Below are 14,501 nucleotides of genomic sequence, written 5' to 3' on the forward strand. Positions count from 1 at the left end.
TTGGGGGAAGAAAAGCTAAGGGTTTTTGTTGTGGAGAGTGCATCTTCTTTTCATGAGGGATGGTAAGGTCCTATGCAACAGGTAACTTTTCTGATGCTTGACCAGAAAATTCCAGATGGTTGATGCTGCAATTAGATAAGATGTTAAATCTACTTGATATCATGGGCTTTTATTTTAGCATAAGAAACATCATTTTGGGCTGATGGCTGCTGTTTTGTTTGCTTTAGTAGGTCCCTCTGGCTTTGCTATGGTAAGGACAGGATGCTGTGGTCCATTAGGCTTGCACAGTGGGAGATGGTCACTAGAAATGTTTTTACCACACAGTGGGGGAGAGGTGACCCCCTCATTGGAAAGTAGGAGACAAGAGGAAGAGGAAGGGGGAACAGATGTTGAGCATCCAAATCCCTATAAATGTCCATCTTCAGTCTCAAAGGACTTCATACCCCATCTCACATTCCCTACAAAGCACCCTGTGCTCAGCACATTCCCCATCTGACATGCTGCATCCAGGCTGCTGTGAAGTATTACTCACTCTGCCTGGCAGCCTCCTCCTGGCCTCCAAACCCTTACTCATTGTGAAGTCCTGTTCCAAAGGTCCGTCCATCCCGAGGGAGAAGGAGCCAATATGGAATTGGCCCTGGGTTGTGGTCTGTCCTCAGGTGCAATCAGGAACTGACTAAGATGCTTTCACTTTAATGAGTTTGTCTAAACCTAGTTTTGCTTTCATCGTCTTAACAGTTTTAACACTTATTACTTTCTGTTACCTTTTTAAAAATATATATATTTTATTGATTTTTCACAGAGAGGAAGGGAGAGGGATAGAGAGTTTGAAACATCGATGAGAGAGAAACATCGACCAGCTGCCTCCTGCACACCCCCTACTGGAGATGTGCCTGCAACCAAGGTACATGCCCTTGACTGGAATAGAACCTCGGACCCTCCAGTCTGCAGGCCGATGCTCCATCCACTGAGCCAAACCGGTTAGGGCTTTCTGTTACCTTTTAAAATAATTGCTGACAAGGTGCCTCTGCTACTCCTGACTTCCACTTGCTGGAGTTCTGTTCCAGGAAGTGTTCCATGGCTTCTCTTCCAGCAGAACTAAAAAACTGCTACATTCTGTCTCCACTACATTTTCCACAGATTATATTGTATCAGTAAGGACTCCTTTGAAAAGTAACAGAAATCCATTCAAATTGGTTTCACTGGTTCATGTAACCAAGAATTTAAAAAAAAAATCCTCACCCATAGATATGTTTATTGGTTTTACAAAGAGAGAAAGGGATGGGGGAGAGAGAAAGAGAGAGAGAGAAACATCGATCAGTTGCCTCCCATATGTGTCCCAACCAGGAATCGAAACTGAAACCTAGGTATGTGCCCTGACCAGGAATCAAATCCGCAACCTTTTGGTTTTTATTATATTTGGTGTATGGCATGATACTCCAACCAACTGAGCCACCCGGCCAGGGTCCTAGAATTCTTGAGGGTTCTAGTTTTAGCATGCAGGTTCTCCAACAAAGTCATCAGGGGTAGATCTATCTGTACTAGTTGTCAAATGCTGAGTAACAAATCACCCAAAAACTTATGGAGTAAAACAACAATCAATTATCATTCCTCACAGTTGCTGAAGTTCAAGGATTCAGGAGCAAAAATGTTAATTATCTGTACTAATAAAAGGGTAATATGCAAATTGGTCATGACGCCCTCACAGTAACAACCGAACAGCAGGCTGCATGGGGCAACAAGGCTGGCAGGGGGATTATTGAGGGATGACCAAACAACTCACCAGCAGGCTGCATGGGGTGACCAGGCTGGTAGGGGGGTTAGTGAGGGATGACCAAACGACTGAGCAGCAGGCTGCGTGGGGCGACCAGGCCGGCAGGGGGGTTAGCGAGGGATGACCAAACGACTGAGCAGCAGGCTGTGTGGGGCAACCAGGCCAGCAGGGGTGGCAGTGAGGGGCGACCAGGCCAGCAGAGGGGGGCAGTGAGGGGCAACCAGGCCAGCAGGGGGGGCAGTTGGGGGCAACCAGGCCGGCAGGGGGGGCAGTTGGGGGCAACCAGGCCGGCAGAGGGGGCAGTTAGGGGAGATCAGGCTGGCAGGCAGAGGTGGTTAGCGGCGATCAGGCAGGCAGGCAGGTGAGCAGTTAGGAGTCAGCAGTCCCAGATTGTGAGAGGGATGTCCGACTGCCGGTTTTGGCCCGATCCCCTGAGGGGTCCCGGGTTGGAGAGGGTGCAGGCTGGGCTGAGGGGACCCCCTCCCCCTGTGCACGAATTTCATGCACCGGGCCTCTAGTACCTTAATAAATGCAAAATTTAGCTGCAGCTTAACTGGATGGTCCTGGCTTGAGGTCACTCATGAGGCTTCAGGCGATACATTGACTGGGGCTGCAGTATCCACTTACAACATAGCCCCTTCACAAGGCTGTCAAATTGGTACTTTCTCCCCACACATGCCTCTCCCTGGGGCTGCTTGAGTGTCCTTCCCCTAGAGCAGTGGTCGGCAAACCACAGCTCATGAGCCACATGCGGCTCTTTGGCCCCTTGAGTGTGGCTTGGCATTAGAACCATTTCTTCAAAATAGACTCGCCCAGGCCGAAAACTGACTTCTGCACATGGGCCACGAAGTTTCAATCGCACTGTACGTATGCGCCCACATGTGGTATTTTGTGGAAGAGCCACACTCAAGGGGCCAAAGAGCCGCATGTGGCTCGTGAGCCGCGGTTTGCTGACCACTGCCCTAGAGTGAATGATCCAAGAGACCAAGGCAGCAACTGCAATGCCTTTTATGACCTGGGCTTGGAATATTCTGCCATATTCTATTGGACACACAGAACAGCTCTGCCTCACTGTGGGAAAAGACTATGACAAGGGCATGGATTGCAGGAGGTGATCACTGGGGACCATCTTGGAGACTGCCTCCCACATTGCACCCGTTCATTCCTTCTCGGTTTGCTCTGCTTTTCAACTATGTGTAGGCTTCATTCTCAGGCAGGCCTTCCCCAAACAGAGACAAAGATGGCCATCAACATCTTCAGGCTCCCATTCTTAGTGACTCTAGTGGCAAAAAAGTGCCCCTTCCCCAAAAGTTTTGGTGAGAAAGTCCCAAGGTTGACTCTGACAGGACAAACTTGTGTCTATGCTTCTCCCTGAACTAATCACTGAGGTCCAGAAACCACGTTCTTATTGGTCAGACCGAGGCCACACCCCCAGCCCTAGAATGGAGGGTAGAGTTGGCAGCACTAGGGACTCACGAGAGAATCAAGGAGGAGTGGTTTCCCCCAAAATAAAAATAAAATAAATCAGGGTGCCATAGTGAACCAAGGCAGGAAAAACAACATTATGTCCACCCATCTCCCTCCTTTGTGCTCCAATTGTTCCATTTTCTGTGGTTGGTAGAATTCTAAGATGGCCCCCAAGGTGTATGCTCACCTTCTCCCAGTTTTCCAATCAAACCCTAATCTAGAGGCTTCTGTGGAAGAATGCTGCGAATGTAACTAAGGTCCCAAATCAGTTGACTTTAAGCTAGGAATATTATACTAATCAGGTGAGCCCTCAGGAGGAACTTTGAGGCCTTTCCAAGGTGGAGCCTACAGGAGGAGAGAAGAGGGCAGGGAATCTCTTTCTTCCTGGCAAAGGAGATCCAACTGACGAGAGTCAGCACAGGGAGACTTTGCTGCTGGCTTGGGAAGTGGAGGGGCCTTATGGTCAGAATTTCAGGCTGCTTCTCGGAGCGAAGGGTGGGCGCTGGCTTACAGCCTGCAAAGAAACAGTGACCTCAGTCTGGCAAATGCAAGGAACTGAATTCTGCCAGCCATCTGAATAGCTTGGAAGTGGGTTTTCCCCCAGAACCTCCAGAGAACTCAGCCTTGGTCTCACTTTTGTGAGACCCTGAGCAGAAAAACTAGTTGCATAGTGCTGGACTTTCAACCTACAGATTTGTGAACGAATAAACGGATATTGTTTTAAGTTGTGAAGTTTGTGGTTCCATTTAGGCAGCAATAGAAAAGGGATACACTTCCCAATGGGCTGTACAATCCCTATAGTGGGGAGCTTGTCTTGGGTCTCCTTAACCTCTTCATCCCCAGAACACAAGAAGTCTCTCTTCCTGCTTCCAGGCCCACTATCTGGGAAAGAGAGAAGGAAACCAGGTCTTCTTCGTTCTACCCCAATCCCCCACCCCCCCCTCTGCCAGCTCCCTGCCTGTGGCTTTGCACAAACAGCCTGTGCCCCACCAGGCAGCTCAATGAATCTCCACTTCCCAGGCCTCAGAGACCTTTGGCCAACTCTGTTATTGATCTGGACTCCTGCCTGCGTAGGCGGGTGGACCAACGGACAGACGCCATGAGGGCTCTGCTGCTCCTGGGGTCCCTGTTGGTGAGCCTGGAATCAGCACTTTTGGTGAGGGCTGTGGGAACCAGGAGGATTGTGCTGGGGTGGCCCTGGGGGTCCCTGTCACAAGCTTGGCCTCTGCCTGTGACCTCCTGGTCCAGGTGACCAAAGGCCTGTGTGGAAAGGTGAGGTCAGCCAGAAGGCCCAGGAGGAGGAGAGAGACACCAGAGCCTGTGGATACGAGGGCATGACCTGCGTTTCTGGAGGAGACGGTCCTTGAGGAGGGAGGAGGAGAAGGGGTCTGGGTCTCGCGAGGAAAGCTCTGTTCCTCTGGGCGGTGAGAAGAAGCTGGGGACTAGCATGGGATCAGGGCAGGCTATGACTTTCTGGGCAAATTCCCTGTCCTCTTCTCTCCTCCTGTAGGCTCCACCTTGGAAAGGCCTAAAGGCGCCTCAGCCCGTAGCAGATGAACACACAGTGGGTAAGTAGCCTGGATCTGCCTCCTAAGTGACCTTTGGGTGGGAATGAGGGTGATTGGGTCTGTCTCAGGCCCTTGGAACCAGGGGCAGGATCCTGGGCACAACTGTTACTCTTGTCCCCAGAGTCACCTGGCTGGCATTCAGACCGGAGTACCTGCTGTGTGCCAAGTCTATGCTGACGGGCACTGGGGGCCCAGAATGCTAGTAGCTGTATGCTCCTTGAATGTAGGGCTGTTTCTGAGTGCCCAGGCCAGCACCTGCCAGTTTCTGTGTCCTCATGCTCCCCCATTCTTTTCCTTTCCTCGATACATCTCCCAGGCATCAGTCATGCCACACAGAGGCCAGAGGCCTTGATAGGCGAGGAAGGTTCAAAAGCAGGTGTCTGGAGCCCAAATGCCTCTGAGCAAGTGACTCGGCTTCTCCAAACTTCAGTTTCCCCATCTGTAAAACCAGGCTGGTTATAGTACACACCTTAGGGTTCTTGGGGAGGAGAAATGAGTCATAAATCCATGGTAAAGTACTCAGCTCACTGTCAGGTGCATGGTCGGTGCTTAGAATATATTAGCTTTTCTAATTAAGCTCTCTTTTAGGTGGGGATGTCTGCCATCTCCCCCCTCCTCAAACCCAACCAGAGCTCCCCATTGCCTCCATTCTTCCAGGCACTAAATATTCACCTGGGGTTGCGAACTGATGGGGCCTTGCCCTGGTGAGCCTGGCCTGTGGGGTCAGGCCTAGCACCTTAGCATGGCACTGATGACTAGCACATACAACCCTGTCTGCCTCAGCCTCCTTTCCTCATCACTCCACAGCCATCCAAACTGCTCTCCACCCTCTTGCCTAGTCCAACTAGGTGATCTGCCCTTGCCTAATCACCTGCTTAGGATGCTCCTCTCTCTGTTCATCCCATTTGCCTCTTAAAAGTCCATCTCAGACCCTTCTCTCTTGTTTTACTGTCCTGTCGCTGGTTTGGTTTTCAGCAAGTGCCCCTGTGCCTTTAACAACAAAATAACAGCTAATGCTTATTGAGCAGGTACTATATGGCAGACTGTGCTAGGTGTTTTACAGGCACTGTCTCATTTAAACTTCACAGTGCTCCTCTAAAACAGATACAGTCAATTCCTGTTTTGTTTTGTTAGTCACCGTGAACACTGAATTCACCAATACCGAACCATTGGTCCTGGAGGAAATATAGGGTTGGGTTCCTGTGTGCCTCTGGTCACAAAGTTTTCATCAACTGTCAACATATAACCTTGTTTTATGTGGGATTCTGTTTAAAGACACCTGGCTTAATATGTATTGTTGATTCATTAACATTGAACTAACTCATGCCTGGATGCAACTTATCTAAGATCCATGTATTCTCCATGAGGCACAGCACAGCCCACTCGCACACTGGAACACAGCACTTCAGCTCTGTGGGGGCCATGTTCATCAACAAAAGCACAAAATGTGAAACATGTAGCACTAAGTCAACTATGAGAAGGACACTTGCTTACAACAGGAGAGCTGAAGCAAGAAGCAGTGTCACACCTGATTTGACCTCAGGTGGGAATGTGCACTTCTGGATTCCAATAATTCAGATTTTGACCATCTGTGCATGTCTGTGAATGACTGTGAAAGCCCCTTGAGAACTGATTTGGGGTTTACAAATAAATTTTAGCAAGAAGGCAGATTTGCAAATACAGAATCTGTGAATGATAAGGCTTGGCTATCCTATTTTTAAAAAGTATAATAGCAATATTTTTTATTGTCAAAACTTCAGAAAGTACAAAAATACAAAAGAAGAAAAAAGTCCATCATAAGCCACAAGCTACAAAAACCACTCTTGCAAATTTTGAGAATGTCCTTCTAGATTTTTTTTTACGCATAAATGTATTTGTACAAAAATAAACTCATACCAAACATGCTGTTTGGAAGTTGGTATTCTTCATTTAAATAAGAACACCCTAAAAAAAAAAAAATAAGAATACCCTCCCAGATGGAGTGGCTCAGTTGGTTGAGTGTCATCCCATGCACCAAAAAGTTGCCCTTTTGATTCCTGGACAGGGCACATACCTGGGTTGCAGGTTTAATCCCCAGTTGGGAAGCATATGGAAAGCAACTGATTGATGTTTCTCACATCAATGTTTCTCTCTCTTTCTCTCTCTCTCTTCCTCTTTCTAAGCATGTTTACAAATTTATTTGTAAGCCCCAAATCAGTTCTTGGATAAGGACTTAAAAATATAATAAAAATGCCTGACCAGCGTGGCTCAGTGGTTGAGCATTGACCTATGAACCAGGAGGTCATGGTTCGATTCTCGGTCAGGGCACATGCCCGGGGTTGTGGGCTCAATCCCCAGTGGAGGGCATGACAATCAATGATTCTCTCTCATCATTGATGTTTATATCTCTCCCTTTCTCTTCCTCTCTGAAATCAATAAAGATATATTAAAAAATAATAAAAATAAATAAAATTATGAACACCTTTCTGTACTAATATATCTTACATCATCATTTACATTTTTTTATTGTTGTAAAATACACATAACATAAAACTTACTGTCTTAACCCTTTTTAAGTGTGTACAATTCAGTGGTATTAAGTACATTCATATTGTGAAACCATCACCACCACCTGTCTCCAGAAACTCTTCATCTTGCAAAACTAAAACGCTTTGACTGTACCATTATTATTGCCATCTTACAAATGAGGAAACAGGTTCAGAGCGGTCAAGTGACTTCAACATTCAACAAGCATTGATAAAGCACTTCCTTTGTGGCAAGCACTCTTCTAAAGTGTGTGAGTGTGTGTGTGGGGGGGGGGGCAGCTGCAGACTTGCACAAGGTCATACACCGAGTAGGTCCTGGAGTCTGAGACCAATCCAACTGTCTAACTCTTGGACCCAACTTCTTAAGCAGGATGTTTGAAGGCACAGCGATTTAAAAAAAAAAAAAAAGATTTCAGAGAGCGGAAGGGAGAGGGAGAGAGAGATAGAAACATCAATAATGAGAGAGAATCATTGGTTGGCTGCCTCCTGCAGGCCCTCTGCTGGGGATTGAGCCTGTAATCCGGGCATGTGCCCTGACCAGGAATCTAACCGTGACCTCCTGGTTCCTGGGTCTATGCTCAACTGAGCCACACCGGAGGGAGGCAGCACAGTGATCTTTGTGAGGGTCTATTCTTTCCAACTAGACCCTGAGCGTGGTGCTGGGAGACTGGCACAGGGAACGTCATTAGAGTGTGTTCTCTTCGCAGTTCTCACTGTCACTGGGGAGCCCTGCTACTTCCCTTTCCAGTTCCGCCGGCAGCTGTATCACCAGTGCACCCGCAGGGGCCGACTTGGCATCCGGCCCTGGTGAGATGACCCAGAAGGGGGTGGGGCAGGGGCCTGGGGAGATGGACTCTGCCCTGCTTCTACCCAAGGAACCCTGCTTGGAGAGAGGGGCTGTGATAGGGAGGGTGGGCCAGCCCCTGGGCTGAGCAGGGAGCCTTATCTCTTTCTCCAGGTGTGCTACTACCCCCAACTTTGACCAGGACAAACGATGGGCATACTGCCTGAAGCCCCAGAAAGTGCAAGGTGCCACACACAGCCTCTGGGGTGGCCCCAGGCCCTCTCCTCCCCACTCGTTACTTTTCTGAGTCGCATCAGATCCTACACACCTGGGTTTCTGGGCCCTCCCTCCAGAGGGAGAAGTTCTGGGAGGGGTAGCCCCATTTTGCAAGGGGGTAAACGAAGACCTGGAAACAAGGCCAAAAGACAAGACAAGAAGGTTCAGGTAAGGACTTGGCTCCTATCGCCTGACTCAGGTTCCCTCTTCCTCCCACTGTGTCCATCTCGCAGACCACTGCAGCACACACAACCCCTGCCAGCGGGGCGGCACCTGTGTGAACATGCCAGGTGGGCCCCGCTGCATCTGTCCAGAACACTTCACGGGGAAGCACTGCCAGAGAGGTAGGGAGATGCTGGGGTGGGGGTGGGCAGGGGCAGCCCCTGCCTGAAGAGGTCCCAGGACCCTCAGAGACCTGGCATGGCCCCAGCCTGTCCGGAGACCAGCACCCCGCTTTGTCCCCAGAGAAGTGCTTCGAGCCCCAGCTTCTCCAGTTCTTCCATGAGAATGAAACATGGCATAGGCTTGAGCCGGCAGGTGTGGCCACGTGCCAGTGCCAAGGTCCCCAAGCCCACTGCAAGCCACTGGCCAGCCAGGGTGAGTGAATGGTTGGGAACCCGTCGGGAGGAGAGCCCGAGGTCCAAGGTCGGGAGAAGGGAGGAGAAGCTGGCGAAGGTCAGGTGGTGTGCCTCTGGGAGGGGGAGAGCTCTCTGTGGGGTCTTTGGGCCCAGAGGTGGCTCAGGGCCTCCTCTTCTCAGTCTGCCGCAACAACCCGTGCCTCCACGGGGGCCGCTGCCTCGAGGCGGAGGGTCACCGTCTGTGCAGTTGTCCTGAGGGCTACGCAGGGCGCTTCTGCGACGTGGGTGAGTCTGAGCTAGCTGGAGGCAGAAGGCCCGCCCCCACTTGGGGAGGGCGCGCAGAGGGGGAGGGGGAGAGGGGAGAGGGGGAGAGACCCAGACAGAGACTGAGACGGAGACAGAGACGAGGGGAGGGGAGACGAGTGGAGGGGAGATGAGAGGAGGGGAAGGGAGGGGAGGGGAGGGGAGGGGGACCACACCAGCCCCGGCTGCAGGGAGCCCCCTCTCTCCCCAGACAAAGAGGCCAGCTGCTACGAGGGCCGTGGGTTCAGCTACCGAGGCGCTGCTGGGATCACGATCTCGGGCGCGCGGTGTCAGCCGTGGTCGGCGGAGGCCACCTTCCAGAACCTGACTGCAGAGCAAGCCCTGAAGGGGGGACTGGGGCACCATGCCTTCTGCCGGTACGCCGAGTCGGCAGGGCAGGGCGTTCCCCTCCTCTCCAGGGCCCTTTGGGGCTCCCCAAGCTCTAAAAGGCCCTCTCCTGTGGTTACAGGAACCCAGACAATGACACCCACCCGTGGTGTTTCGTGTGGAGCGGCAACCGGCTGAGCTGGGACTATTGCGACCTAGCACGATGCCCAGCAGCGCCCCAGACCCAGCCTCCACCGCGGGGACCCCTTGGGCGCCAGGAGCCCCCCTTACCCTCGATTTCAGTACTGCAGGAGCCTCCGGTCACGACCCAGACCCCGCCTCTGTCAGGGACCGCAGGTAATTGGGCAGGAAGGCCAAACAGAGAGGGCTCGGGGCGAGCTACAGTTCTCGCCACTCGGGGCTTTCCCTGTCCTCAGCCCGGGCTCCTCCACAGCCTCGGGCGCGATGTGGGAGCAGCCCCCCGTAATCTCGGGCGCGATGTGGGAGCAGCCCCCCGTAATCTCGGGCGCGAAGTGGGAGCAGCGGATTCCCTTGGTCGGGACCGGCCTGGCCGACTGCGGACAGCGGCTCCGGAAACGGCTGTCCTCCCAGAAACGCGTCGTCGGGGGACTAGTGGCGCTGCCCGGCGCGCACCCCTACATCGCCGCACTGTACTGGGGCCACAGTTTCTGCGCCGGCAGCCTCATCGCCCCTTGCTGGGTGCTGACCGCAGCTCACTGCCTGCAGAACCGGCCAGTACCGCCTGCCCGGCGTAGGCTCAGGCCCGCGCCACACCCGAACCCATGCCCTCTCTCCCCGCGTCCCCCTCCAGAGCTCCCCGGGAGGAAGCTGAAACCCAGGAAGGGGCTCAGGAGCAGGGGGCTCCTCCTGGCCGCCGGTGGCCGGCTCTGAACGAGCATCCTCTTCCCGCCCTGCCCGCAGGCCGGCGCCCGAGGAGCTGACGGTGGTTTTGGGCCAGGACCGCCACAACCAGAGCTGTGCGCAGTGCCAGACCCTGGCCGTGCGCGCCTACCACCTGCACGAGGCCTTCTCACCCATCACCTACCAGCACGACCTGGGTGCGTGGGGGCGCCCCGAGGGGGTCGGGGGAATTGGGAGGAGGGCTCGGAGGCCGGAGTACGGGCCTCACGCTCCCCCCGCCCCCCGCCCGGGTTAGCGTTGCTGCGCCTGCAGGAGCGCGAGGACGGCAGCTGCGCGCGCCCGTCGCCTTCCGTGGGGCCCGTCTGCCTGCCGAGCAGCGCCGCTCGCCCCACCGAACCCGAGGCCGCGCTCTGCGAGGTAGCCGGCTGGGGCCACCAATTCGAGGGTAGGCAGAACCGCCGGGGGCGGGAGGGAGACCTCTGGCACCGGGGTAGGCAAGAAAAGCCCGCCGCTTGGGTATCACCAGGGACAGGAGGCACTGACCTGCTGGGCTGTGAGGACGTGCCGGGCCCCTTGTCTCTGCAGCCACCCCATCCCAGGGCCTGGGATTCACTGTTGGGGGCCCCCCAAACTCCTGAGGAGTACAGGGAGAATCACACTTCCTCTTGGTGCCCCCTGGGCACTGGGCTGCAAGGCTAACTGGGACACGCGCCCTGCGCTCGAACAGGGTGGGCAGTTAAGGTTCTGAGATGCGGGCTGGGAAGAGGAAGTCCTGCCCCGCCCCGCCCATTCACCTCCCGCTCCTCTCGGGCCTGTTTCCTGGTCTATGAAGTGTGTTCCCGGCAGCTGCCTCCCTCCCGGCCTTGTTGCGCGGGAGGCAGGCGATCAGTGGATCTGGAAGAGCCTGGCGCAGCCAGTTCCACGGTCCAGGCGGGGAGCCGAGTCGGGAGCGGTGGGATGAACACTTCCTTCGCTCACAGGGGCGGAGGAATATGCCAGCTTTCTGCAGGAGGCGCAGGTGCCGCTGATCCCTCACGAGCGCTGCTCCGCTCCGGATGTGCACGGCGCCGCCTTCTTCCCCGGCATGCTCTGCGCTGGTTTTCCCGAGGGTGGCACCGACGCGTGCCAGGTGAGCCTCTGGGCCCGCTTCGCGCCCTCCCCCCACCCCGTCCAGTGCAGACCCCAGGCCAAGGGCGCCGAGCTGTGCGTCTCCTCCCAGGGTGACTCCGGGGGTCCGCTGGTGTGTGAGGATGAAGACAAAGAGCGTCAGCTCATCCTGCGAGGCGTCGTCAGCTGGGGCTCGGGCTGTGGCGACCGCAACAAGCCGGGTGTGTACACCGATGTGGCCAACTACCTGGCTTGGATCCGGGAGCACATGGCTTCCTGACCGCCCACGAGCTCCTCCTTTCCTCCTCGGTGGTTCTGGAATGGGAGGATGGCTGGACCCGATCCTGGACCACAGGATGTGTTCCAGCGCCGTCAGTCCGGCTCCAGGCTCGGAGTAAACACTCAATAAAGTGCTTTTGGAAATGCCTGAGAGGCACAGCTCTTCGGGGTCCCGCTGGGAAATGCCGGGACGCAGCTTCTCCACAGCCCCTAGAGAACAGCATCTATTGAGATCTTAGGCAAGATTTAGATTCTTGTCCAGCTGACGCTTACTGAGCCGGTGTACTGAGCCCTGTGCAGAGTGGCTCCCCATATTCCTGGTATGAGACGTTCATATTTTAAATTTCCAGAGAAGTTCTCAATCTCGAATGTACGTCAGAATCTATGCCCGAGATCCACCGCAGAGCAATTAAAACCCATAGGGATGGGGAATGGGCAGTGGTATGTTTTTAAAGTTCTCCAGTGATGACATGTTCAGGCGAAGTTGGGAACCGGGGTTAGAAATGCTTAACCTTAAAACTGGTGTGGAGCCTTAGGGCTGGCCACCAGAGTGCAGTCCCTCACTTCCACCCAACCCTGCAGTGGGCCTCAGAGTGCGAACCTGGGACCAGCAGCAGCGGTGGTGCCAGGGAATTTGTAGAAATGCACAGTTTCCGGGTACACGCCACACTACTGAAGCAGAAACTCTATCACAGCTTTCCAGGCGATTCTGGAGCTCCTAACATTAGAGAACCATGTTCTGGGGACCAGGCGGAGAGGTCCCACTGTCCAGATGTGGCATCTTTTTATTAAAAAAAAAGAAGATATATTTTATTGATTTTTATTTTTTATTTTTTTTACAGAGAGGAAGGGAGAGGGATAGAGAGTCCGAAACACTGATGAGAAAGAAACACCGATCAGCTGCCTCCTGCACATACCCCCACTCTGGGGATGTGCCCCTGACCAGAACCGAACCCGAGACACTTCAGGCCACTGCTCTATCCACCAAGCCAAACCAGTTAGGGCTGATGTGGCATCTTTAAAAAAAAAGTTTTTATTGATTTCAGAGAGGGAGAGAGATAGATAGAAACATCAATGATGAGAGGGAATCACTGATCCGCTGCCTCCTGAATGCCCCCTACTGGGGACTGAGCCCACAACCGGAGCATGTGCCCTGACCAGGAATCAAACCCTGAACACCTGGTTCATAGGTCAACGCTGGACCACTGAGGCACGCCTGCCAGGCGCACCTTTTTGTTTTTAAACCCATGTGTACTGTGCTTGATGGGCCATCTAAATTGGTTTTCAAGGATTATTTTGACTCTCAATCAACCAACCTCCTCCTTCAGGCTAAATTTGAACTTCACCAGGTGACAGATACAACCCCGCCCCCATTCTCCTGCGGGAGGTAGCGGGTCAGCGATCCCGCCAGCCTTAGCGTCATAGCCCCGCCCTCACACCCGTCACAGTGCCCCAAGCATTTTAGCCGGAGCATCCTGGCAACCCTCCGAAGTGCAAGGCGAGGGACCAACTCTGAGTCAGAATGGGCGAGTGGAAAGCCTACATCAGCGCGGTGCTGCAGGACCAGCGCATCGACGACGTGGCCATCGTGGGCCACTCGGACAATCGCTGTGTGTGGGCATCGCGGCCCGGGGGGCTGCTGGCCGCCATCTCTCCGCAGGAGGTGGGTGTGCTCACGGGGCAGGACCGGTGCACTTTCCTGCGGGCCGGCCTGAGCGTGGCGGGCCGCCGCTGCTGCGTCATCAGAGACCACCTGCTGGCGGAGGGCGACGGCGTGCTGGACGCGCGCACCAAGGGGCTGGATGGGCGCGCCATCTGCGTGGGCCACACGCCGCGCGCGCTGATCGTGCTCATGGGCCGGCGGGGCGTGCACGGGGGCATCCTCAACAAGAAGGTGCACGAGCTGATCCACTGGCTGCGCACCCAGGGCACCTAGCAGAACAGCCGGGTGGCAGCGGAGACAAAATAAACTCAGACCTGGGAATGGCCGACTCATCCTCGGGTTGCAGGGGATGGGGGTGGGGTGGAGGCCCGGGGCCGGGGGGGGGGGGGAGTGGGGGGGGCCGGGAGGAGTTGCTGAAGAGGGCACCGGTTTCCTGGAAGGTCCTCGCAGAAAGGTTCCCTGGTGGAGTGGGGATTATGACCCATTGGGTGCCCTGCAGAGGCTTCTGACCTGACTCCCCAGGCCAGAGTCAGGGGCGCGGGCCTTGGAGACTCCCAGGGTCCTAGGGACACCGAAGCTGAGCAAGAGTCCCAGGCAGCAGCCTTCTCAAACTCTCTAGCTCAGACCTGAGCATCCTTTCCCACAAAACTTTCCCCACAGCCTGCAGCATGAACCCTGAGGGAGTCTCCCCCCACCGCCCCACACCCCTCCCCAGGCTGGTCAGTGTGCTCCTCACCTCTTCCACTTGGCAAGAGGAAGCATTGGCAGGGGTTGTGAATAGGTGACAGGGTGTGGCTGGCAGCTTGGGGAGCGTCTCTGGGGCTCCCAGTCTCTTGCATCTTCCCCACACACCTCCCAGAGGGTGGGGTGGAGGAATGTGTCCAAGATCACCACAGCCAGGTCTGGGCCCTACAGCCTCCAGTCCCCTGGGGGTCCAAAGGCTCCACAGATATCCCTGGTCTAGAGGG

At 54.6% G+C, this 14,501-nt stretch overlaps 2 protein-coding genes across 2 annotated transcripts; both read left to right on the top strand.

Annotated features, from left to right (window-relative positions):
- The first annotated feature begins 4,340 nt into the window (after nucleotides 1-4,340).
- Nucleotides 4,341-12,018, top strand: F12 (coagulation factor XII). Its single transcript, XM_054717780.1, has 14 exons — nucleotides 4,341-4,397; nucleotides 4,752-4,809; nucleotides 8,042-8,141; nucleotides 8,293-8,363; nucleotides 8,628-8,738; nucleotides 8,860-8,991; nucleotides 9,153-9,257; nucleotides 9,487-9,652; nucleotides 9,745-9,955; nucleotides 10,113-10,354; nucleotides 10,545-10,681; nucleotides 10,780-10,929; nucleotides 11,465-11,613; nucleotides 11,704-12,018. The coding sequence occupies exons 1-14, from the start codon at nucleotides 4,341-4,343 to the stop codon at nucleotides 11,869-11,871; spliced, it is 1,857 nt and encodes a 618-aa protein (XP_054573755.1). The 3' UTR covers nucleotides 11,872-12,018.
- A 1,342-nt stretch (nucleotides 12,019-13,360) lies between these two features.
- Nucleotides 13,361-13,854, top strand: PFN3 (profilin 3). The gene has a single exon (XM_008143053.3). The coding sequence runs from the start codon at nucleotides 13,393-13,395 to the stop codon at nucleotides 13,804-13,806; it is 414 nt and encodes a 137-aa protein (XP_008141275.1). The 5' UTR covers nucleotides 13,361-13,392; the 3' UTR covers nucleotides 13,807-13,854.
- Nucleotides 13,855-14,501: the final 647 nt, after the last annotated feature.

This window comes from Eptesicus fuscus, chromosome 6, assembly GCF_027574615.1.
Source record: "Eptesicus fuscus isolate TK198812 chromosome 6, DD_ASM_mEF_20220401, whole genome shotgun sequence".
In the NCBI taxonomy this organism is placed as follows: Eukaryota; Metazoa; Chordata; class Mammalia; order Chiroptera; family Vespertilionidae; genus Eptesicus; species Eptesicus fuscus.

Bases quoted from the DNA above. Each gene is read 5' to 3' on its own strand.
- F12 (XM_054717780.1), top strand. From the start codon at position 4,341: ATGAGGGCTCTGCTGCTCCTGGGGTCCCTGTTGGTGAGCCTGGAATCA. The intron at 8,142-8,292 runs GTGAGATGACCC...CTCTTTCTCCAG, and splicing joins CGACTTGGCATCCGGCCCTG to GTGTGCTACTACCCCCAACT. The intron at 11,614-11,703 runs GTGAGCCTCTGG...GTCTCCTCCCAG, and splicing joins GTGGCACCGACGCGTGCCAG to GGTGACTCCGGGGGTCCGCT.
- PFN3 (XM_008143053.3), top strand. From the start codon at position 13,393: ATGGGCGAGTGGAAAGCCTACATCAGCGCGGTGCTGCAGGACCAGCGC.